The following is a 23,672-nucleotide window of genomic DNA, read 5'->3' as shown; positions in this document are numbered from 1 at the left end:
TAAAGGAACATTTTTGTGAAGAAAAAAAAAAAAAAAGAAGCACTTTTTCATTTTTACAGATCAATTTGTGAAGCACCTGGGGGTTTAAAGTGCTCACTATGCATCTAGATAAGTTCCTTGGGGGGTCTAGTTTCCAAAATGGGGTCACTTGTGGTGGAGCTGCAATCTTTAGGCACACGGGGCTCTCCAAACGCAACATGGTGTCCGCTAAAGATTGGAGCCAACTTTTCATTCAAAAAGTCAAATGGCGCTCCTTCCCTTCCGAGCCCTGTCGTGCGCCCAAACAGTGATTCCCCCCCACATATGGGGTATCGGTGTACTCAGGACAAATTGGACCACAGCTTTCGGGGTCCAGTTTCTCCTTTTACCCTTGGTAAAATAAAAAAATTGTTGCTAAAAGATCATTTTTGTGACAAAAGTTAAATGTTCATTTTTTCCTTCCATGTTGCTTCCGCTGCTGTGAAACACCTGAAGGGTTAATAAACTTCTTTAATGTGGTATTGGGCACCTTGAGGGGTGCAGTTTTTAGAATGGTGTCACTTTTGGGTATTTTCAGCCATATAGACCCCTCAAACTGACTTCAAATGTGAAGTGGTCCCTAAAAAAAATGGTTTTGTAAATTTTGTTGTAAAAATGAGAAATCGCTGGTCAAATTTTAACCCTTATAACTTCCTAGCAAAAAAAAAATGTTGTTTCCAAAATTTTGCTGATGTAAAGTAGACATGTGGGTAATGTTATTTAATAACTATTTTGTGTCACATGACTCTCTGGTTTAACAAAACAAAAAATTTGAAAATTGTGAAATTTTTCAAAATTTTCCCCACATTGCCGTTTTTTTCACAAATAAACACAAAAATTGTCGACCTGAATTTACCAGTTACATGAAGCCCAATATGTCACGAAAAAACAATCTCAGAATCGCTACAATCTGTTGAAGCGTTCCTGAGTTATTACCTCATAAAGGGACACTGGTCAGAATTGCAAAAAATGGCCAGGTCATTAAGGTCAAAATAGGCTGGGTCATGAAGGGGTTAAGATCTGTAACTTTTAATTTTTTCATCAACAAAGCTGTGCAAGTGCTTGTTTTTGCATGGCGCGAGGTTGTGTTTTAGCCATACAATATTGTGGTACATACAATGCTTTGATTGCTCTTTTATTGCATATTTTTATTTAGAGAGTCGAAGACAAAAAAAAAAACGGTAATTAATCTTACCGATAATTGTATTTCCAGGAATCCATCCTGACAGCACCATGGAGGACGTCCTTCTTATCCACAGTGGGACAGGAAACCACGAGAGTTTAAAAGGACCCTCCCCCTTCCACCCTTCAGTGCTTTTCCAAAGTAACACATCTGGATGGATGCAAACAGAAAAATTTATTTTGAACATAACAAGATTAATACAAATGTTACTTCACATAAGTATAACACATTTACATTAGGGAGGGAACTATCCGTGCTGTCAGGATGGATTCCTGGAAATACAATTATCGGTAAGATTAATTACCGTTTTCCAGGTCACCACCTGACAGCACCATGGAGAAGTACCAAAGAAGACTTCCTGGTTCTAGGGTGGGACTACCGCTTGAAGCACTTTCCTGCCAAAAGCTAACTGAGAAGAGACTACGTCTAATTTGTAGTGTTTTGAAAAGGTGCTAATGTTAGACCAAGATGCTGCCTTGCAAATTTGATCTATCGAGGCCCCCCTTTTTCTGCCCAAGATGCGGCCATAGCCCTAGATGAGTGAGCTTTAAGGCTATCTGGAGGATCTTTTCCCTGTGCCTGATAGGCTAGAGTAATAGTGGATCTAATCCATCTAGCAATAGTGGATTTTGATGCTTTCTTCCCCTTATTAGGACCCCCGTACAAGACAAAGAGATTATTATCTCGTCTCCAGGCCCTAGTCATGTCCAGGTATTTAAGTACTGTTTCCCTAACATCTAAGTTATGAAAAAAAGATTCTTTTTGATTCTTAGGGAACTGGCAAAAAGATGGAAGAACAACTTCTTGGTTAATATTTGAGACTGAAACTACCTTGGGAAGAAAACCCGGGTCAAGCCTTAAAACCAACCTATCATCAAATATTTGTAGATAAGGGTTCTGGATGGATAGGGCCTGAAGCTCCCCCAATCTTTTGGCTGATGTAATGGCCACTAAGAAAACTGTTTTTAGGGAAAGATTAGTAATATTTATCGCCTTCTCTATATCAAAGGGCTCTTTACATAATTCATTAAGTACTAAATTAAGGTCCCAAGGAGGAACCGTCTTTCTGATTAGAGGTCTTAGTCTCATGACCGCTCTAGAAAATCGAGCGATCCAAGGGTGAGCAGCAAGGGAAGAGTCGTAAAATACGCTGAGGGCTGCTATCTGAACCCTCAAAGTACTCGGTTTAAGCCCCTTATTGAAGCCCTGCTGTAAGAAATCAAGAATTTTAGGAATGTTGGGGTGATCAATATCGATTGTTGTGTCTCCACAAAAACTGCAGAATCTCTTCCAGATTTTGAGATATATCATCGAAGTCACCGGCTTCCTACTTGCTTGTAGGATGGAAATCACCCCTTCTGATAGGCCCTTTGACCTTAGGATCTGCCGTTCAGGATCCATGCTGCTAACTGCAGATTCCCTGGGTTCTGATGAAGGATCGGACCCTGAGAAAGTAAGTCTCTCATGACTGGAAGATGGTAAGGACTGTCCACTGCCAGCTTTCTTAGAAGGGGAAACCAGCTTCTTCCGGCCCAGAAAGGGACCACTAAAATCACTCGAGCTCCGTCCTCGCAAATTTTTCTGAGGACCCTTGGTACTAATGCCAGAGGGGGGAAGGCGTATAGTAGCCCTTTGCTCCATGACTGGGAAAGGGCATCTACCCCTGCTGGATTCTCTTGAGGGTTTAGTGAAAAAAAGGTTTTTATTTTTGCATTCCTTCTGGTTGCGAATAGGTCCACAGTCGGGGTTCCCCAACGCTGACACAGGATATTGAAAACCTTGGTGCTCAGTTCCCACTCTGTGGGTGATAGTTTTTCCCTGCTCAGAAAATCCGCAACCTGGTTTCTTGCGCCTTCTAAGTGAACAGCCGAAATCGAAAGTACCGATCTTTCCGCCCATGCGAAAATTTGATCCGCCAGATGTTGAAGCTTCGGATGCCTTGGGCCCCCCTGATGGCGATGGAAAGCCACCGCCGTCGTGTTGTCCGATAAGATCTTCAGATGTCTGTTCTTTACTAGGGACCGGGCTGAACACAAAACCTTCCAAACCGCATGTAGTTCTCTGTGGTTTGAGGAATTTTTGCTCTCTTCCAAACTCCATTGTCCTTGATAGTATCTTCCGAGTACCTGGCCGCCCCAACCTTGTAGACTTGCGTCCGTGGTCACCGTGACTGCTGGGGTCTGGATCCATGGGACCCCCACCTGGAGGTTCTCTGACACAGTCCACCATCGTAGGGATTCTCTGACCCGATAGGATAGGACAAACTGTCTGTCCAACGAAGACTGTCTTCTGTCCCATGTTACTAGAACCGCTTTCTGCAACTGACGGGAATGGAATTGGCTCCAGCTGACACAAGGGATACAAGCTGTCATCAGACCCAGGATCTTCATAGCGTCTCTTATTGTTACCCGAGATCTTGTAAACTGCTGAACTTTCTTTATCAGATCTGATCTTCTCTTGTCCGGAAGAAACGATTCCCTGATGTTTGAATCTAGTATTACACCTAGAAACTGCCTCCTTGATCTTGGGGTTAGGTGTGATTTTTCCCAGTTCAACACCCAACCTAAATTCTGCAGTGTGGAGATCACTATTTGAGAATCGACATTGAGTTGCCCCACCGAATCTGCCACCAACAGGAAATCGTCTAGATATGGTATTATGGCTTCCTTAGATAGGATACGATCTCCGTGACGAGTTTTGTAAAAACTCTTGGGGCCGACGCCAATCCGAATGGAAGGCAACAGAATTGATAGTGGAAGACTGACCCCTCCTTTTCTACTGCAAATCTTAGGAACTTCTGATGATGAGAAAGAATTGGCACGTGATAATATGCACTTTTTAAGTCCAAAGTGCACATTACCACATCTTTCCCTAACAGGGGAATCGTGGAGCGAATGGACTCCATTTTGAACCTTTTGTACTGTACCCATTTGTTTAGCGGCTTTAGATTTATGATCGTACGGGACTCTCCTGATGGTTTTTTTATAGAGAAGAGACCCGAGTAGTGGCCTGATCCTAATTGGTGGGGAGGTACAGGAGATATTGCCCCCATCCGAAGAAGATCCTGAATGTCTGACCACATTGGTGAAGTCGAAGAGAGACGGACGTTGAAAACGAGATACCTTTCTGGGGGAAGGGAGTCGAACTCTATCCTGTACCCCTGAGATATAACCTGAAGGACCCACGGACTTGAAGTAATTTTTTCCCACTCCCCCAGGTAGTTCAACAATCGACCCCCTATTCTGGTGGCGTCATTTTCTCCGGAACTCAGATCTAGAGTTTGAGGGACCTGGATCTCTATTTCGGTTCCTATTTTCTCCCCCTTTCTGGTAGCTCCATCTCCCTTGTTTTCCTTTACCCCTATAGTCTGATCGCTGACTATAATAGGGCCTACGAAAGGGCTGGAACTTCTTCTTTTTCTCCTCTGGAAACCCTTTCTTTTCATCAGAGGCCTTATCTAGAATATCATCTAATATGGGCCCGAACACTCTACCTCCTGAAAAGGGAATGGAACATAATTTGTTCTTGGAAGGAACATCTCCTGACCAGCTCTTCAACCATATAGCCCGACGGGCCGCATTCGATAATGACTGCCCCCTAGCCGTGAATCTGACCGATTCGGCAGTAGCATCTGCCAAAAACCCCGTAGCCAGTTTCAGCAAAGGGATAGCATTTATAATAGTCTCCCTAGGGGTCTTGGCTGACAACTGATCCTTTAACCCTGCTGTTCTGTTCGGTCTGGGGAGACCTATTTTGAACTTTGGTATTTTTTGGGGTGTTCAAGATGCGGTTCTGAAACTTGTGGTTGATTGACTTAAATGAGGATGGGTCGGTCGGCCACGGGTTTCAGAGCCGCATCTTGAATATTTTAAAGAATATTGAAGTTCAAAGTCGGTCATTTTTGACCAACAGAACAGCAGGGTTAAGTCGTCAACCCATAGATGCATTGCTCTCGCCACAGATGTTGCCGCTATATTTGTGCGGATCACTGCGGCCTAACTTTCCCAAGCTTTCTTTAGGAGACCATCAGCCTTTCTGTCCATAGGCTCCTTCAAGTTTGAGGAGTCCTCAAATGGTATGGCAGTTCTTTTAGACACCTTCGCTAGTGGGATGTCAATTTTCGGAATATCTTCCCAGTCTAACCTCATCATGGTCAAAGGGAAGACGAAGCCTAAAGTCTCTCGGAATAGATATCCTCTTTTCTGCCTCCTCCAAGATCATTGAGCTGTAGGAAGAGGTGAAGAAGGGGTTAACAGCTGCAAGCTGAAGCAAAGCCGAGACTGGAAACTCGGACTCACCGAATGTTGGCATTAACCGGGAAAACTTTTGAAGTTTGCGAGCGCAGCCCCCCGAACATCTCATCTTGGATAGACTGAGAGGTTGAAGGTTCCTCAATTTGCATAGTTTGTCTCACCGCATTCAGCAGCTCATCAATATCATTAGAGGAAAATAGATACTTTTTCCCCCTATGAGGAGGGTCTCTACACAATTCCTCCTCTTCCTCCATATCAGATTCGGAAAGGCTGTCTTCTGATGACAGATCGGATTCCCTCTGTCTTTTCTTAGACTTGGGAGGATCCTGGAAGTCAGGCTGGATCGACTGGGAGGCAGATAAGTTAGATATTGAGGCTTGTACTTCCTCTCTAACCATGGCCCTCATGCTCGTTATTAGGGAGGCCTGTTCTTCTCCCACAATACGAGTGGTGCAGGAGTCGCAGAGAGGCTTTTGCCACGAGACACTAAGTTTTGTGGCACAGATAGGACACTTTTTAGATCTGCCCGCCTTCTTATCCCCAGATGAAGGACGCCCCTGAAATAAAAATAAAAGGACCACTGATGGTATCTTTAATAGGGGCTTAGAGAAACACACCTCCTAGTGGAGACTCACATGAGCCAGGGATTCCTGTTTCCCCGGGACTTCCATGCTGACTGCCGGTGTACTTTGTTCCTCCATCCTACACTGCTGACTGCGGTGCCTAGTGCACGCTACCCACACATACCTTTTATCCTGTTCCTGTGTCCCAGCGCTCTCACAGGAGCGAAGAAGATGACCACCCCTTGGTCGACCGCGACCCGGAAGTGACGCGGCCGCGGCGAACCGGAAGTTGATTGCCTGTTCACTGCCGAAATACCCGGCGCCGGCGTTCTCCAGCGTTCTGCTGAGCCTGCTTCCTCCCGGCCTCGAACGCCTGCGAAGGGTGCACCCTTGCAGGGACAACATGCAGGTATGTCTTGGGCCGTCATCCAAGGTCGAGAGCCCCCAGGGGGAAGCGACCTTCTACCAGGAGCAGCGCTGCACTGGTGCTGCCGAGGGACCCAGTTACTAGGGTGTCAGCAATACAGAGGACATTCAGCGGGAAGGAAGAGGCCGAGCCCCCCCGATCCACACTCTCTGTAGGGACAGCGAATCTCTCGTCGTTCCCATCCACAGTGGGACAGGAAAAACACTGAAGGGTGGAAGGGGGAGGGTCCTTTTAAACTCTCGTGGTTTCCTGTCCCACTGTGGATAAGAAGGACGTCCTGCATGGTGCTGTCAGGTGGTGACCTGGAAAAGGCAATTTTAGAGTTTATATGTTTTTTACTTCACGGCATTTACTGAATGGGATAAATAATAGATTTTTTTTTTATAGATTGTACTTTTACGAATGTGGCAAAACCATGAATGCTTATTTCCCCAACATTAGCTTTGTGCCAAAGGCAGCTGGCGCACGTGTGCATTGGAGATCACGCTATTTAAAGATAATCTGTCAGCACATTTGATCTAAGCTATTAATACGCTTTCCTTTTACAGATTTCCTTTAAAAAGGAGATTTTTGCGTACTCACCGTAAAATCTCTTTCTTTCTCTTAGCCTCTAATTGGGGGACACAGGACCATGGGTGTTATGCTGCTGTCCACTAGGAGGCGACACTATGCATAATCTCAAAAAGATTAACCGTGGCTCCTCCTCTGCAGTATACACCCCTGGACGGCGTCAGCAGTAGGAGGAACGTAACATGAATAACATAACCATGCCTATAAGAAGGCAACTATGTACGAGTTTACAGTAATGAATATGCGGCTCCACCTCCCATAGGTTGGACAGATGGATCTTTATTTTAAACACTATTATTCATATCTTCCCTGCAGCAGCGTTTGCTATGAAGATAGCAGGGGACGATGCAGGGGACAGCGCTAAACTTTAGTGCTGTCTCCTGCATGGTGCGTGTGGTACCCAGTGGGCACACGGGCGGCACACGTGTGCCGCTTGTGTGCCACACTGATGTGCCACGTGAGCACACGGACACGGATAACTCCAGTACCGATTTTATATGGTAATGGAATTATCTGGACGTGTGAAACCGGCCTTATTGTGAGAAATTAAACAATTGTGCAAAGATGAGTGGGACAGCGATGTAAAAGACTTGGTACAAATTACCGCAAATGTTCTACTGCAGTTGTTACTGCCAAGTTTGGCAGAATAAGTTATCAGGTTTATGGTGGTAAAAACTTTTTCACTAGGGCTATATAGATTTGGGTGACTCATTTATACACAGTAAATACATGATCATTTCAAAGTTGCACATTTTGATTACTTATATAATTCATATTTTACCGCAAAATTAGATGGGTAATCTGAAACATTTAAGCAAATTTGTAAAATTGAAGAAATTGGGTTAGAGAAAAATACTTTTACTGTAGATAAAGATTTTGAAATAATTGTATATGCAGTGCATCCTTTTGTACTGTACCTGGCTGAATCCCGACTGCCGAGCGCGGAAAATTTCACAGGCGTACGGCTTTCAACTTGACTGCTTCTTAGATCTGCGACAACAATTTGCAAGTAAGAAAAGGAATCTGTATCTACACAAGTAAATAACACTTCAAGGGAACATAAACTTTATATAGAAATGCTGGCAATTGGTAACACATTTTTGGGAATGTACCAACATTATGGGCTTGTTCACACGAGCGTATAACGTGGCTATGCAATGTTTTAATCAAATAGCACTCGGACTATGGGGCATAGCCGCCATCTTTTTCTTTGTCATGCCGATAATCATTCCGAACCAGTGATATGGTTCTCTCATGCAAGAGAATCGGATCACTCTGACAGAGTTTGATCTGAGTGACATTAGCATAACAGGCCAGATTCTCTTGTATGAGAGAATTGATGCCCATGTGACCCCAGCCTAACACTTAGAATGCTTTTCAACAGTTAGTTGCTGCTGTATTTGATGAACAAAAAGTTTTTCAGTTTTTTCTGACTCAACACAGAAGGAAAAATTGTCCCCCCTTTTCTGCATTGACATACAGTGGGGAAAATAATTATTTGATCCCTTGCTGATTTGGTAAGTTTGCCCACTGACAAAGATATGAACACTATAATTTTAAGGGTAGGTTAATTTTAACATTGAGAGATAGAATATAAAAAATAAAATCCTGAAAAATCACATTGTATAAATTTTATAAATTCATTTGCATTTTGCACTGAGAAATAAGTATTTGATCCCTCTGGCAAACAAGACTTAATACTTGGTGGCAAAACCCTTGTTGGCAAGCACAGCAGTCAGAAATTTTTTGTACTTGATGATGAGGTTTGCGCACACGTCAGGAGTAGGGTTGAGCGACCTTGACTTTTTTAGGGTCGAGCCGGGTTTCGCGAAACCCGACTATCTCAAAAGTCGAGTCGAGTGAAATCGGCCGATTATGGCGAAAAGTCGAGGATCGACCGAAACACGAAACCCAATGCAAAGCCAATGGGAATTTTTTTTTTTTCTCTCTCTCTCTCCCCTCCGTCCGTCCCTGAACTGAAAAGCTGGTGTTACACAGTGCAAATCGCTACAGCGCACAAGCGACAACATGGCGATAGGCGTCCACGCCCCTAAGACCTATGTCATCACTCTGCCCACGCCCCTTCATTGGCTGAAAAAAATAATGGCGCCAAGCGCGTCATACGAAACGCGACTTTGGCGCGAAAGTCGCGTACCGCATGGCCGACCCCACACAGGGATCGGGTCGGGTTTCATGAAACCCGACTTTGCCAAAAGTCGGCGACTTTTGAAAATGAACGATCCGTTTCGCTCAACCCTAGTCAGGAGTAATTTTGGTCCACTCCTCTTTGCAGATCATCTCTAAATCAGTAGGATTTTGAAGCTGTTGCTTGGCAACTCGGAGCTTCAACTCCCTACATAAGTTTTCTATGGGATTATGGTCTGGAGCCTGCTTAATCCACTCCATGACCTTAATGTGCTTCTTTTTGAGCCACTCCTTTGTTGCCTTGGCTGTATGTTTTGGGTCATTGTCTTGCTGGAAGACCCAGCCACGACCCATTTTTAATGTCCTGGTGGAGGGAAGAAGGGCGTCACTCAGGATTTTACAGTACATGGCTCCATCCATTCTCCCATTGACGTGGTGAAGTAGTCCTGTGCCCTTAGTGGAGAAACACCCCCAAAACATAATGTATCCACCTCCATGCTTGACAGTGGGGATGGTGTTCTTTAGGTCATATGCAGCATTTCTCTTCCTCCAAACATGGTGAGTTGAGTTAATGCTATAGAGCTCAATTTTTGTCTCATCTGACTGGCAAACTTCAAACAGGCCTGCACATGTGCTTTCTTGAGCAGGGGGACCTTGTGGGTACTGCAGGATTTTAAGCCTTTATGGCATAATGCGTTACCAATGGTTTTCTTGGTGACTGTGGTTCCAGCTGCCTTGAGATCATTAACAAGTTCCCCCCTTGTAGTTTTAAGCTGATCTCTCACCTTCCTCATGATAAAGGATACCCCAAGAGATGAGATTTTGCATGGTGCCCCAGATCAATTGAAAGTCATTTTGCATTTCTTCCATTTTCTTACTACTGCACCAACAGTTGTCTCCTTCTCACCCAGTATCTTACTTATGGTTTTGTAGCCCATTCCAGCCTTGTGCAGGTCTATGATCTTGTCCCTGACATCCTTATAAAGCTCTTTGCTCTTGCCCATGTTGTAGTTGTTAGAGTCTGACTTATTAATTGAGTCTGAGGACAGGAGTCTTTTATAAAGGTGACTATGTAAGACAGCTGTCCTTAATGCAGGTAATGAGTTAATTGGGAGCATCTAAATGGTCTGTAGGAGCCAGAACTCTTAATGGTTGGTAGGGGATCAAATACTTATTTCTCATTGCAAAATGCAAATAAATTTATATAAAATTTATAAAATGTGATTTTCTAGATTTTATTTTTGATATTCTATCTTTCAGTGTTAAAATTAACCTACCCTTAAAATTATAAACTGTTCATGTCTTAGTCAGTGGGTAAACTTACAAAATCAGCACGGGATCAAATAAATATTTCCCCCACTGTATGAAGGTTGGGGTTTGGCCGTGTTCCTTGCCAGTAGGGGTTTGGCTGTGTTCCTTGCCTGTAGGGGTCTTACAACAAAAGCAAGTTCAGCCTACTAGTCTTGGTTTACATAGAGCCTATGACTATGGGAGAAAATTCTATTGGGAGTCATGTTGAATCCTCGCATAACGGGATTCAGGTGTATGTGCCGACAGGCCCAATGATGGAGATTATGCAAACTGAGTGTGCTCTGTTGTACACAATTTTTGGCCATTAATGCATATTGATAAGTATGACAATACAGCATTTCTTCTTAATTATGCCAGACAAATTTGTTTGTTGTACTGTTATCTTTGCAATCAGGAACTCAACGTCACTGAACAATGATGTTTGCCAATATGTCAATTACAAATTATACCAGGCCATGCAGTTTGTTGACTTGCAAACATTTTAGGATAAACTATAAATAATCAAACAATGCGGGTTAACTTCATCACCCATACCCCTTGACCTGTGAATCAGGGCTTGAATGACAGTTTTGAACTATATAAGGAGTCTTTGCCTCTGTTCCAAAGGACTCTAAAGGATGTCAACTGAGGGGACCACGGCCAAAGCTGGAAGAACACAGATCTGCTCCACTGACCATCGATGAACCCTCAGAGACGTCATGAAGAATCCAGGTTAGGACACATCAGGTCACTTGGCCACATACCTCACTCCTCTCGGTTAGCTTCCTAAGCTTGTTGTTACCTCCTCTCTGTGAGTGCCTGCCAAAAGCGGGGTGCCACTGGTGGGGGTAGCCAGCCCTGGAAGGGGCTCTAATCCCAGCGAGTCAGTGGAAGGGTGAGACTGTAATTTGCACAATCTTGGGTATCTGCTGGGACTGTTCTATATGTTATTGTTTGTTGGTGGTTCAATAAATTATTGACACACTGTTTTACCCTCACCCTGTGTTGTCTGAGTAGTATTATGCCCACAGTAAAAGGAGAGCAGGCGTTCAGAGGGATGATCCCTGGTCCATGTGGTCTCAAGCCAGCAGACTAGAGAAATGCTGACCCCTGTGTCTCCACAATAAGCAAAAACTTGGCAGTCAAAATTGCTGAACTTAAATTATGATTTAATATGCAATCCAACAACAAGGTTCACAAACGTTTTGGTCTATACGAGACCAGGGTGCTGCATAGCAAAAAGAGAAAAAAAAAAAATCACAAAAGACCCACATTTACATATATGTATCCACAGTCAGATTCAAATTCCATTAAACAGTAATGTAGAGGATAGAATTTAGATATCATATACAGTGGGGCAAAAAAGTATTTAGTCAGTCAGCAATAGTGCAAGTTCCACCACTTAAAAAGATGAGAGGCGTCTGTAATTTACATCATAGGTAGACCTCAACTATGGGAGACAAACTGAGAAAAAAAAATCCAGAAAATCACATTGTCTGTTTTTTTAACATTTTATTTGCATATTATGGTGGAAAATAAGTATTTGGTCAGAAACAAAATTTCATCTCAATACTTTGTAATACATCCTTTGTTGGCAATGACAGAGGTCAAACGTTTTCTGTAAGTCTTCACAAGGTTGCCACACACTGTTGTTGGTATGTTGGCCCATTCCTCCATGCAGATCTCCTCTAGAGCAGTGATGTTTTTGGCTTTTCGCTTGGCAACACGGACTTTCAACTCCCTCCAAAGGTTTTCTATAGGGTTGAGATCTGGAGACTGGCTAGGCCACTCCAGGACCTTGAAATGCTTCTTACGAAGCCACTCCTTTGTTGCCCTGGCGGTGTGCTTTGGATCATTGTCATGTTGAAAGACCCAGCCACGTTTCATCTTCAATGCCCTTGCTGATGGAAGGAGGTTTGCACTCAAAGTCTCACGATACATGGCCCCATTCATTCTTTCATGTACCCAGATCAGTCGTCCTGGCCCCTTTGCAGAGAAACAGCCCCAAAGCATGATGTTTCCACCACCATGCTTTACAGTAGGTATGGTGTTTGATGGATGCAACTCAGTATTTTTTTTCCTCCAAACACGACAAGTTGTGTTTCTACCAAACAGTTCCAGTTTGGTTTCATCAGACCATAGGACATTCTCCCAAAACTCCTCTGGATCATCCAAATGCTCTCTAGCAAACTTCAGACGGGCCCGGACATGTACTGGCTTAAGCAGTGGGACACGTCTGGCACTGCAGGATCTGAGTCCATGGTGGCGTAGTGTGTTACTTATGGTAGGCCTTGTTACATTGGTCCCAGCTCTCTGCAGTTCATTCACTAGGTCCCCCCGCGTGGTTCTGGGATTTTTGCTCACCGTTCTTGTGATCATTCTGACCCCACGGGGTGGGAATTTGTGTGGAGCCCCAGATCGAGGGAGATTATCAGTGGTCTTGTATGTCTTCCATTTTCTAATTATTGCTCCCACTGTTGATTTCTTCACTCCAAACTGGTTGGCTATTGCAGTTTCAGTCTTCCCAGCCTGGTGCAGGGCTACAATTTTGTTTCTCGTGTCCTTTGACAGCTCTTTGGTCTTCACCATAGTGGAGTTTGGAGTCAGACTGTTTGAGGGTGTGCACAGGTGTCTTTTAATACTGATAACAAGATTAAACAGGTGCCATTACTACAGGTAATGAGTGGAGGAAAGAGGAGACTCTTAAAGAAGAAGTTACAGGTCTGTGAGAGCCAGAAATCTTGATTGTTTGTTTCTGACCAAATACTTATTTTCCACCATAATATGCAAATAAAATGTTAAAAAAAACAGACAATGTGATTTTCTGGATTTTTTTTTCTCAGTTTGTCTCCCATAGTTGAGGTCTACCTATGATGTAAATTACAGACGCCTCTCATCTTTTTAAGTGGTGGAACTTGCACTATTGCTGACTGACTAAATACTTTTTTGCCCCACTGTAACTCCAATCTTATTTGTATCAAAACAACATATCCTATTGTCTTAATTGAGTGAAAGACTTCTGCAAAGAAAAAAAGGAAATATAAATCCTTTATATAGAGGACATGATGGTAATCAAAGGAGTGGGCTCCTAAGGGAGGTGACAGTGATATACCAGACAGCAATTATTCCCTTTTGACAGGAAGAGCTGAACGCGGTGTCCACCGCTGGTTCAAACAGGCTATCGTGTGCCGTGCAAGAGATAAAGGCCTAAATCGCAGCTTCATCAATAGCAGCACGAAGTACAGTGGTGTGTCCATTGAAAAGAGGGGGCTTACTTCCACTGGTGACTCGCTGCCCTATAGACAATAGTAACAAAAGGTGTGCTCACTGACATCAGTCTTCAGCCTAAGGCCGGGTTCACACTAGCGTTTCTGTGCGCAGCGTGCGATCCGCATACATGCGCATGCATCATGCGTACATCCCTTTAACATGGTGTACGCAGGAACATGCTTTTGCATGCGTTCGCATGCGGATGCTTATGCATGTGTTGTTTTGCGGTGTGCGTTTCTGGGAAACGCAACATGTTGCATTTTTTGGAGGCGTCAAATATTGTGCAATCATCCACACCAGTATGAATGCTTTACATATTTATTAACATCAAGGATTTATCATAGATAACAAAAAAGGTGGGAAACTACCCGTGCTGTCGAGAAAGGTCTTAGAAACCAAATCACCAGTAAAGGCCCCTTCACATTAAGGGACGCTGCAGCGATACCGACAACGATCCGGAATCGCTGCAGCGTCGCTGTTTGGTCGCTGGAGAGCTGTCACACAGACCGCTCTCCAGCGACCAACGATGCCGGTAACCAGGGTAAACATCGGGTAACTAAGTGCAGGGCCGCGCTTAGTAACCCGATGTTTACCCTGGTTACCATCCTAAAAGTAAAAAAACAAACAGTACATACTTACCTAACGCTGTCTGTCCCCGGCGCTCTGCTTCTCTGCACTCCTCCTGTACTGTCTGTGTGAGCACAGCGGCCGGAAAGCAGAACGGTGACGTCACCGCTCTGCTTTCCGGCTGACCGACGCTCACAGCCAGTACAGGAGGAGTGCAGAGCACAGCGCCAGGGGACAGACAGCGGTAGGTAAGTATGTAGTGTTTGTTTTTTTACTTTTAGGATGGTAACCAGGGTAAACATCGGGTTACTAAGCGCGGCCCTGCGCTTAGTTACCCGATGTTTACCCTGGTTACCAGTGAAGACATCGCTGGATCGGTGTCACACACGCCGATCCAGCGATGTCCGCGGGAGATCCAGCGACGAAATAAAGTTCTGGACTTTCTTCAGCGACCAACGATCTCCCAGCAGGGGCCTGATCGTTGGTCGTTGTCACACATAACGATTTCATTAACGATATCGTTGCTACGTCACAAAATGCAACGATATCGTTAACAATATCGTTATGTGTGAAGGTACCTTAAGTCTACTTCTATTGTCTCCTATCCACTCCATGACAGAACACAGAAGTAATACTAGAGAATAATGTTTTTTTTTTTTTTTTTTTTAGAGTGGGACAATAGCTTAAAGGACCTTCCTTCAAAAGGCTAAATCCCTATTTGACAAGTCTAGCCTATAGTGTTTTGATAAGGTGTGGACCGAGGACCAGGTAGCCGCTCTGCAAACATAGAAGACAGACATAGCTCTGGTGGAATGAGCTTTTAGTGATTCTGGAAAGGATAGAGCTTGGTTCTTGAATGCTTCGCAAATCTTTTTCTTGATCCAGCTTGCCAAAGTATTTGTTGAGATATTCTTCCCTTTGTTGGGACACCCATAATCAGGGTGGATTTGATTTAAATCTAACTGATTTAAATCACGATTTAAATAACGATTTAAATCACTAGTCAGTAAGGCTTGATTTAAATCAGTGATTTAAATCAAAGTTTCTACCTAAACTAGATCTTGCTACTTTAACCCCTTCATGACCCAGCCTATTTTGACCTTAAAGACCTTGCAGTTTTTTGCAATTCTGACCAGTGTCCCTTTATGAGGTAATAACTCAGGAACGCTTCAACGGATCCTAGCGGTTCTGAGACTGTTTTTTCGTGACATATTGGGCTTCATGTTAGTGGTAAATTTAGGTCAATAAATTCTGCGTTTATTTGTGATAAAAATGGAAATTTGGCGAAAATTTTGAAAATTTCGCAATTTTCACATTTTGAATTTTTATTCTGTTAAACCAGAGAGATATGTGACACAAAATAGTTAATAAATAACATTTCCCACATGTTTACTTTACATCAGCACAATTTTGGAAACAAAATTTTTTTTTGTTAGGAAGTTATAAGGGTTAAAATTTGACCAGCGATTTGTCATTTTTACAACGAAATTTACAAAACCATTTTTTTTAGGGACCACCTCACATTTGAAGTCAGTTTGAGGGGTCTATATGGCTGAAAATACCCAAAAGTGACACCATTCTAAAAACTGCACCCCACAAGGTACTCAAAACCACATTCAAGAAGTTTATTAACCCTTCAGGGGCTTCACAGCAGCAGAAGCAACATGGAAGGAAAAAATGAACATTCAACTTTTTAGTCACAAAAATTATCTTTTAGCAACAATTTTTTTATTTTCCCAATGGTAAAAGGAGAAACTGAACCACGAAAGTTGTTGTCCAATTTGTCCTGAGTACGCTGATACCTCATATGTGGGGGTAAACCACTGTTTGGGCGCACGGCAGGGCTTGGAAGGGAAGGAGCGCCATTTGACTTTTTGAATCAAAAATTGGCTCCACTCTTTAGCGGACACCATGTCACGTTTGGAGAGCCCCCGTGTGCCTAAAAATTGGAGCTCCCCCACAAGTGACCCCATTTTGGAAACTAGACGCCCCAAGGAACTTATCTAGATGCATAGTGAGCACTTTGAACCCCCAGGTGCTTCACAAATTGATCCGTAAAAATGAAAAAGTACTTTTTTTTCACAAAAAAATTCTTTTAGCCTCAATTTTTTCATTTTCACATGGGCAACAGGATAAAATGGATACTAAAATGTGTTGGGCAATTTCTCCTGAGTACACCAATACCTCACATGTGGGGGTAAACCACTGTTTGGGCACATGGTAAGGCTCGGAAGGGAAGGAGCGCCATTTGACTTTTTGAATGAAAAATTATTTCCATCGTTAGCGGACACCATGTCGCGTTTGGATAGCTCCTGTGTGCCTAAACATTGGCGCTCCCCCACAAGTGACCCCATTTTGGAAACTAGACCCCCCCAAGGAACTTATTTAGATGCCTAGTGAGCACTTTAAACCCTCAGGTGCTTCACAAATTGATCTGTAAAAATGAAAAAGTACTTTTTTTTCACAAAAAAATTCTTTTCGCCTCAATTTTTTCATTTTCACACGGGCAGTAGGATAAAATGGATCATAAAATTTGTTGGGCAATTTCTCCCGAGTACGTCGATACCTCATATGTGGGGGTAAACCACTGTTTGGGCACTCGGCAGGGCTCGGAAGGGAAGGCGCGCCATTTGACTTTTTGAATGGAAAATTAGCTCCAATTGTTAGCGGACACCATGTCGCGTTTGGAGAGCCCCTGTTTGCCTAAACATTGGAGCTCCCCCACAAGTGACCCCATTTTGGAAACTAGACCCCCCCAAGGAACTTATCTAGATGCATATTGAGCACTTTAAACCCCCAGGTGCTTCACAGCAGTTTATAATGCAGAGCCATGAAAATAAAAAATAATTTTTCTTTCCTCAAAAATGATTTTTTAGCCTGGAATTTCCTATTTTGCCAAGGATAATAGGAGAAATTGGACCCCAAATATTGTTGTCCAGTTTGTCCTGAGTACGCTGATACCCCATATGTGGGGGTAAACCATTGTTTGGGCGCACGGCAGGGCTCGGAAGGGATAGCACGCCATTTGGCTTTTTAAATGGAAAATTAGCTCCAATCATTAGCGGACACCATGTCACGTTTGGAGAGCCCCTGTGTGCCTAAACATTGGAGATCCCCCAGAAATGACACCATTTTGGAAACTAGACCCCCAAAGGAACTAATCTAGATGTGTGGTGAGGACTTTGAACCCCCAAGTGCTTCACAGAAGTTTATAACGCAGAGCCATGAAAAAAAAAAAAAAAATTATTTTCTCAAAAATGATCTTTTAGCCTGCAATTTTTTATTTTCCCAAGGGTAACAGGAGAAATTTGACCCCAAAAGTTGTTGTCCAGTTTCTCCTGAGTACGCTGATACCCCATATGTGGGGGTAAATCACTGTTTGGGCACATGCCGGGGCTCGGAAGTGAAGTAGTGACGTTTTGAAATGCAGACTTTGATGGAATGCTCTGTGGGCGTCACGTTGCGTTTGCAGAGCCCCTGATGTGGCTTAACAGTAGAAACCCCCCAGAAGTGACCACATTTTGGAAACTAGACCCCCAAAGGAACTTATCTAGATGTGTGGTGAGCACTTTGAACCCCCAAGTGCTTCATAGAAGTTTATAATGCAGAGCCGTGAAAATAATAAATACGTTTTCTTTCCTCAAAAATAATTATTTAGCCCAGAATTTTTTATTTTCCCAAGGGTTACAGGAGAAATTGGACCCCAAAAGTTGTTGTCCAGTTTCTCCTGAGTACGCTGATACCCCATGAGTGGGGGTAAACCACTGTTTGGGCACACGTCGGGGCTCAGAAGGGAAGTAGTGACTTTTGAAATGCAGACTTTGATGGAATGGTCTGCGGGTGTCACGTTGCGTTTGCAGAGCCCCTGGTGTGCCTAAACAGTAGAAACCCCCACAAGTGACCCCATTTTAGAAACTAGACCCCCCAAGGAACCCCCTAGATATGTGGTGAGCACTTTGAACCCCCTAGTGCTTCACAGACGTTTACAACGCAGAGCCGTGAAAATAAAAAATCATTTTTCTTTCCTCAAAAATTATGTTTTAGCAAGCATTTTTTTAGATTCACAAGGGTAACATGAGAAATTGGACCCCAGTAATTGTTGCGCAGTTTGTCCTGAGTATGCTGGTACCCCATATGTGGGGGTAAACCACTGTTTGGGCACACGTCAGGGCTCGGAAGTGAGGGAGCACCATTTGACTTTTTGAATACGAGATTGGCTGGAATCAATGGTGGCGCCATGTTGCGTTTGGAGACCCCTGATGTGCCTAAACAGTGGTAACCCCTCAATTCTAACTCCAACACTAACCCCAACACACCCCTAACCCTAATCCCAACTGTAGCCATAACCCTAATCACAACCCTAACCACAACCCTAATTCCAACCCTAACCCTAAGGCTATGTGCCCACGTTGCGGATTCGTGTGAGATATTTCCGCACCATTTTTGAAAAATCCGCACTGCGTTTTACCTGCGGATTTTCCGCGGATTTCCAGTGTTTTTTGTACGGATTTCACCTGCGGATTCCTATTGAGGAACAGGTGTAAAACGCTGCGGAATCCGCACAAAGAATTGACATGCTGCGGAAAATACAACGCAGCGTTTCCGCGCGGTATTTTCCGCACCATGGGCACAGCGGATTTGGTTTTTCATATGTTTACATGGTACTGTAAACCTGATGGAACACTGCTGCGAATCCGCAGCGGCCAATCCGCTGCGGATCCGCAGCCAAATCCGCACCGTGTGCACATAGACTAATTCTAAAGGTATGTGCACACGCTGCGGAAAACGCTGCGGATCCGCAGCAGTTTCCCATGAGTTTACAGTTCAATGTAAACCTACGGGAAACAAAAATCGCTGTACACATGCTGCGGAAAAACTGCACGGAAACGCAGCGGTTTACATTCCGCAGCATGTCACTTCTTTGTGCGGATTCCGCAGCGGTTTTACAACTGCTCCAATAGAAAATCGCAGTTGTAAAACTGCAGTGAAATGCGCAGAAAAAAACGCGGTAAATCCGCCATAAATCCGCAGCGGTTTAGCACTGCAGATTTATCAAATCCGCAGCGGAAAAATCCGCAGAGGACCAGAATACGTGTGCACATACCGAAACCCTAACCCTAGCCCTACCCCTAACCCTACCCCTAACCCTATTCTAACATTAGTGGAAAAAAAAAAATTTCTTTATTTTTTTATTGTCCCTACCTATGGGGGTGACAAAGGGGGGGGGGTCATTTATTAGATTATATCTCAGTGATCAAAATGCACTTTGGAACGAATCTGCCGGCCGGCAGATTCGGCGGGCGCACTGCGCATGCGCCCGCCATTTTGGAAGATGGCGGCGCCCAGGGAGAAGACGGACGGGACCCCGGCTGGATCGGTAAGTATGATGGGGTGGGGGGGGACCACGGGGGAGGGGATCGGAGCACGGGGGGGAATCGGAGCGCGGGAGGGGTGGAACGGAGCACGGGGGGCGTGGAACGGAGCACGGGGGGGCTGGAATGGAGCACGGGGGGGTGGAACGGAGCACCGGGGGGGGGGGTGGATCGGAGTGCAGGGGGGGTGATTGGAGCACGGGGGGGGGGGTGATTGGAGCACGGGGGGAGCGGACAAGAGCACGGGGGGGAGCGGAGCACTGGACGGAGGGGAGCCGGAGCAGTGTACCGGCCAGATCGGGGGACTGGGGGGGCGATCTGTGGGGTGGGGTGGGGGCACATTAGTATTTCCAGCCATGGCCGATGATATTTCAGCATCGGCCATGGCTGGATTGTAATATTTCACCCGTTATAATGGGTGAAATATTACAAATCGCTCTGATTGGCTGTTGAAAGTGAAACTGCCAATCAGAGCGATCGTAGCCACGAGGGGGTGAAGCCACCCCCCCTGGGCTAAACTACCACTCCCCCTGTCCCTGCAGATCGGGTGAAATGGGAGTTAACCCTTTCACCCGATCTGCAGGGACGCGATCTTTCCATGACGCCACATAGGCGTCATGGGTCGGATTGGCACCGACTTTCATGACGCCTACGTGGCGTCATGGGTCGGGAAGGGGTTAACATGCAAGTAGATGAAGATTTTTAGAATCACTTTTTATATTACTTTTATCTCCCCAGTTTAATGGGTTAATCATTCATATTTGGACACCACTGTTCTGTTGTACTTAGGAAGGAGAAAAATAATCCTGACCTTAATAACAATTTAAATAGATTTATTCAACTGAAACAATAACAACATTACAGCATAAGTTATTTGCTTAACCCCTTAGCGACCGCCGATACGCCTTTTAACGGCGGCCGCTAAGGGTACTTAAACCACAGCGCCGTTAATTAACGGCGCTGTGGAAAAAGTGAATAGCGCCCCCCAGAGTCGGATTTTCTCCGGGGTCTCGGCTGCCGGGGGTAGCCGAGACCCCAGAGAACATGATTCGGGGTTTTTTTTACCCACCCTGCATTTGCGATCGCCGGTAATTAACCGTTTACCGGCGGTCGCAAAAAAAAAAAAACGCGATCTCTTTTTAATTTCTCTGTGCTCCGATGTGATCGCACATCGGAGGACAGAGAAAAGGGGTCTCAGATAGCCCCCCGATACTCACCTATCTCCCCCGGTGCTCCTCGTGTCTCCCGGTGGGCGCCGCCATCTTCAAAATGGCGGGCGCATGCGCAGTGCGCCCGCCGGCCGGCCCCGCGAGAATCTTTGGGGTCTCGGCTGCTGGGGGTAGCCGAGACCCCAAAGAGCATGATCGGGGTCGGATTTACCGACCCCTGTTTTGCGATCGCCGGTAATTAACTGTTTACCGGCGACCGCAAAAAAAAAAAAGTAAAGTGTAATTCTCTGTCCTCTGATGTGATCGCACTTCAGAGGACAGAGAAATAGGGGGATTCAGGGACCCTATCATACTCACCTGTGTCCCTGGATCCTCCTGCTGCTCCTCCTGGCCGCCGGCAAAAGAAAATGGCGGGCGCATGCGCAGTGCGCCCGCCATCTGTCTCCATCTGCTGGCCGGCAGGAGAACAGCAGTTGGGGCTAAAATTAGGGTTAGGGTTAGGGGTAGGGTTAGGGCTAGGGTTAGGGCTAAATTTAGGGTTAGGGTTGGGGCTAAATTTAGGGTTAGGCTTCTTTCACACTTACATCGGTACGGGGCCGTCGCAATGCATCGGCCCGACATACCGACACACGTTGTGAAAATTGTGCACAATGTGGGCAGCGGCTGTAGTTTTTCAACGCATCCGCTGCCCAATCTATGTCCTGGGGTAGACGGGGCGGAGTTACGGCCATGCATGTGCGGTCAGAAATGGCGGAGGCGACGTACAAAAAAACGTTTCATTGAACTTTTTTTGTGCCGACGGTCCGCCAAAACACAACTGATCCAGTGCACGACGGACGCGACGTGTGGCCATCCGTCACGATCCGTCGGCAATACAAGTCTATGGGCAAAAAACGCATCCTGCGGGCACATTTGCAGGATCCGTTTCTTGTCCAAAACGACGGATTGCGACGGATGCCAAACGACGCAAGTGTGAAAGTAGCCTTAGGGCTAGGGTTAGGGTTGGGGCTAAAGTTAGGGCTAGGGTTGCGGCTAAAGTTAGGGTTAGAGTTGGGATTAGGGTTAGGGTTTGGATTAGGGTTGGTATTAGGGTTAGGGTTGGCATTAGGGTTACGCTTGGGATTAGGGTTAGGTTTGGGATTAGGGTTGAGATTAGGATTAGGGGTGTGTTGGATTTAGGGTTTTGATTAGGGTTATGGTTAGGGTTGACATTAGGGTTGTTTTGGGGTAAGGGTTGTGATTATGGTTAGGGTTAGTGATTAGGATTATGGATCAGGTTGGGATTAGGGTTAGGGGTGCGTTGGGGTTAGGGTTGGAGCTAGAATTGGGGGGTTTCCACTGTTTAGGTACATCAGGGGGTCTCCAAACACGACAGCCAATTTTGCGCTCAAAAAGTCAAATGGTGCTCCCTCCTTTCTGAGCTCTGCCGTGCGCCCAAACAGTGGGTTACCCCCACATATGGGGCATCAGCGTACTCAGGATAAATTGGACAACAACTTCTGGGGTCCAATTTCTCTTGTTACCCTTGTGAAAATAAAAACTTGGGGGCTACAAAATCTTTTTTTTGTGGAAAAATATATATATATTTTTTTTTTATGACTCTTAATTATAAACTTCTGTGAAGCACTTGGGCATTCAAAGTTCTCACCACACATCTAGATAAGTTCCATGGTGGGTCTAGTTTCCAAAATGGGGTCACTTGTGGGGGATTTCTACTGTTTAGGCACATCAGGGGCTCTCCAAACACGACATGGCGTCCGATCTCAATTCCAGCCAATTCTACATTGAAAAAGTAAAACGGCACTCTTTCTCTTCCAAGCTCTGCGGTGCGCCCAAACAGTGGTTTACCCCCACATATTGGGCATCGACGTACTCAGGAGAAATTGCACAACAACTTTAGTGGTCTAATTTCTCCTGTTAGCCTTGTGAAAATAAAAATTTGTGGGCAAAAAGATCATTTTTGTAGAAAAAATGCGATTTTTTTTTTCACGGCTCTACGTTATAAACTTCTGTGAAGCACATGGGGGCTCAAAGTGCTCACCACACATCTAGATAAGTTCCTTAAGGGGTCTAGTTTCCAAAATGGTGTCACTTGTGGGGAGTTTCCACTGTTTAGGCACATCAGGGGCTCTCTAAACGTGACATGGCGTCCGATCTCAATTCCAGCCAATTCTGCATTGAAAAAGTCAAACGGCGCTCCTTCACTTCTAAGTTCTGCGATGCGCCCAAAAAGTGGTTTACCCCCACATATGGGGTATTGGCGTATTCAGGAGAAATTGCATAACAAAATTTATGGTTACATTTCGGTTTTTACACTTGTGAAAATAAAAAAAATGGTTCTGAATTAAGATGTTTGCAAAAAAAAGTTAAATGTTCATTTTTTCCTTCCACATTGTTTCAGTTCCTGTGAAGCACGTAAAGGGTTAATAAACTTCTTGAATGTGGTTTTGAGAACCTTGAGGGGTGTAGTTTTTAGAATGGTGTCACACTTCATTATTTTCTATCATATAGACCCCTCAAAATGACTTCAAATGTGATGTGGTCCCTAAAAAAAAAATGGTGTTGTAAAAATGAGAAATTGCTGGTCAACTTTTAACCCTTATATCTCCCTAACAAAAAAATTTTTTTTTTCCAAAATTGTGCTGATATAAAGTAGACATGTGGGAAATGTTATTTATTAACTATTTTTCGTGACATATCTCTCTGATTTAAGGGCATAAAAATACAAAGTTTGAAAATTGCAAAATTTTTAAAATTTTCGCCATATTTCCGTTTTTTAGTTTTTTTCATAAATAATCGCAAGTAATATCGAAGAAATGTTACCACTAACATGAAGTACAATATG

At 44.6% G+C, this 23,672-nt stretch overlaps 1 protein-coding gene across 4 annotated transcripts in view; it reads right to left on the bottom strand.

Annotated features, from left to right (window-relative positions):
* Positions 1-23,672, bottom strand: part of MPND (MPN domain containing) — a 107,679-nt gene that overhangs the window by 32,036 nt on the left and 51,971 nt on the right. For all 4 annotated transcript variants that reach the window (XM_069741344.1, XM_069741361.1, XM_069741369.1 and 1 more), the window contains exon 5: positions 7,932-8,004. In XM_069741344.1, the coding sequence (XP_069597445.1) occupies positions 7,932-8,004 (73 nt within the window). The remainder of the gene's footprint in view (positions 1-7,931; positions 8,005-23,672) is intronic.

The sequence above is a fragment of the Ranitomeya imitator genome, chromosome 1 (assembly GCF_032444005.1).
Source record: "Ranitomeya imitator isolate aRanImi1 chromosome 1, aRanImi1.pri, whole genome shotgun sequence".
NCBI classification, from domain to species: domain Eukaryota; kingdom Metazoa; phylum Chordata; class Amphibia; order Anura; family Dendrobatidae; genus Ranitomeya; species Ranitomeya imitator.
This window is presented reverse-complemented; position numbering and strand designations above follow the sequence as displayed.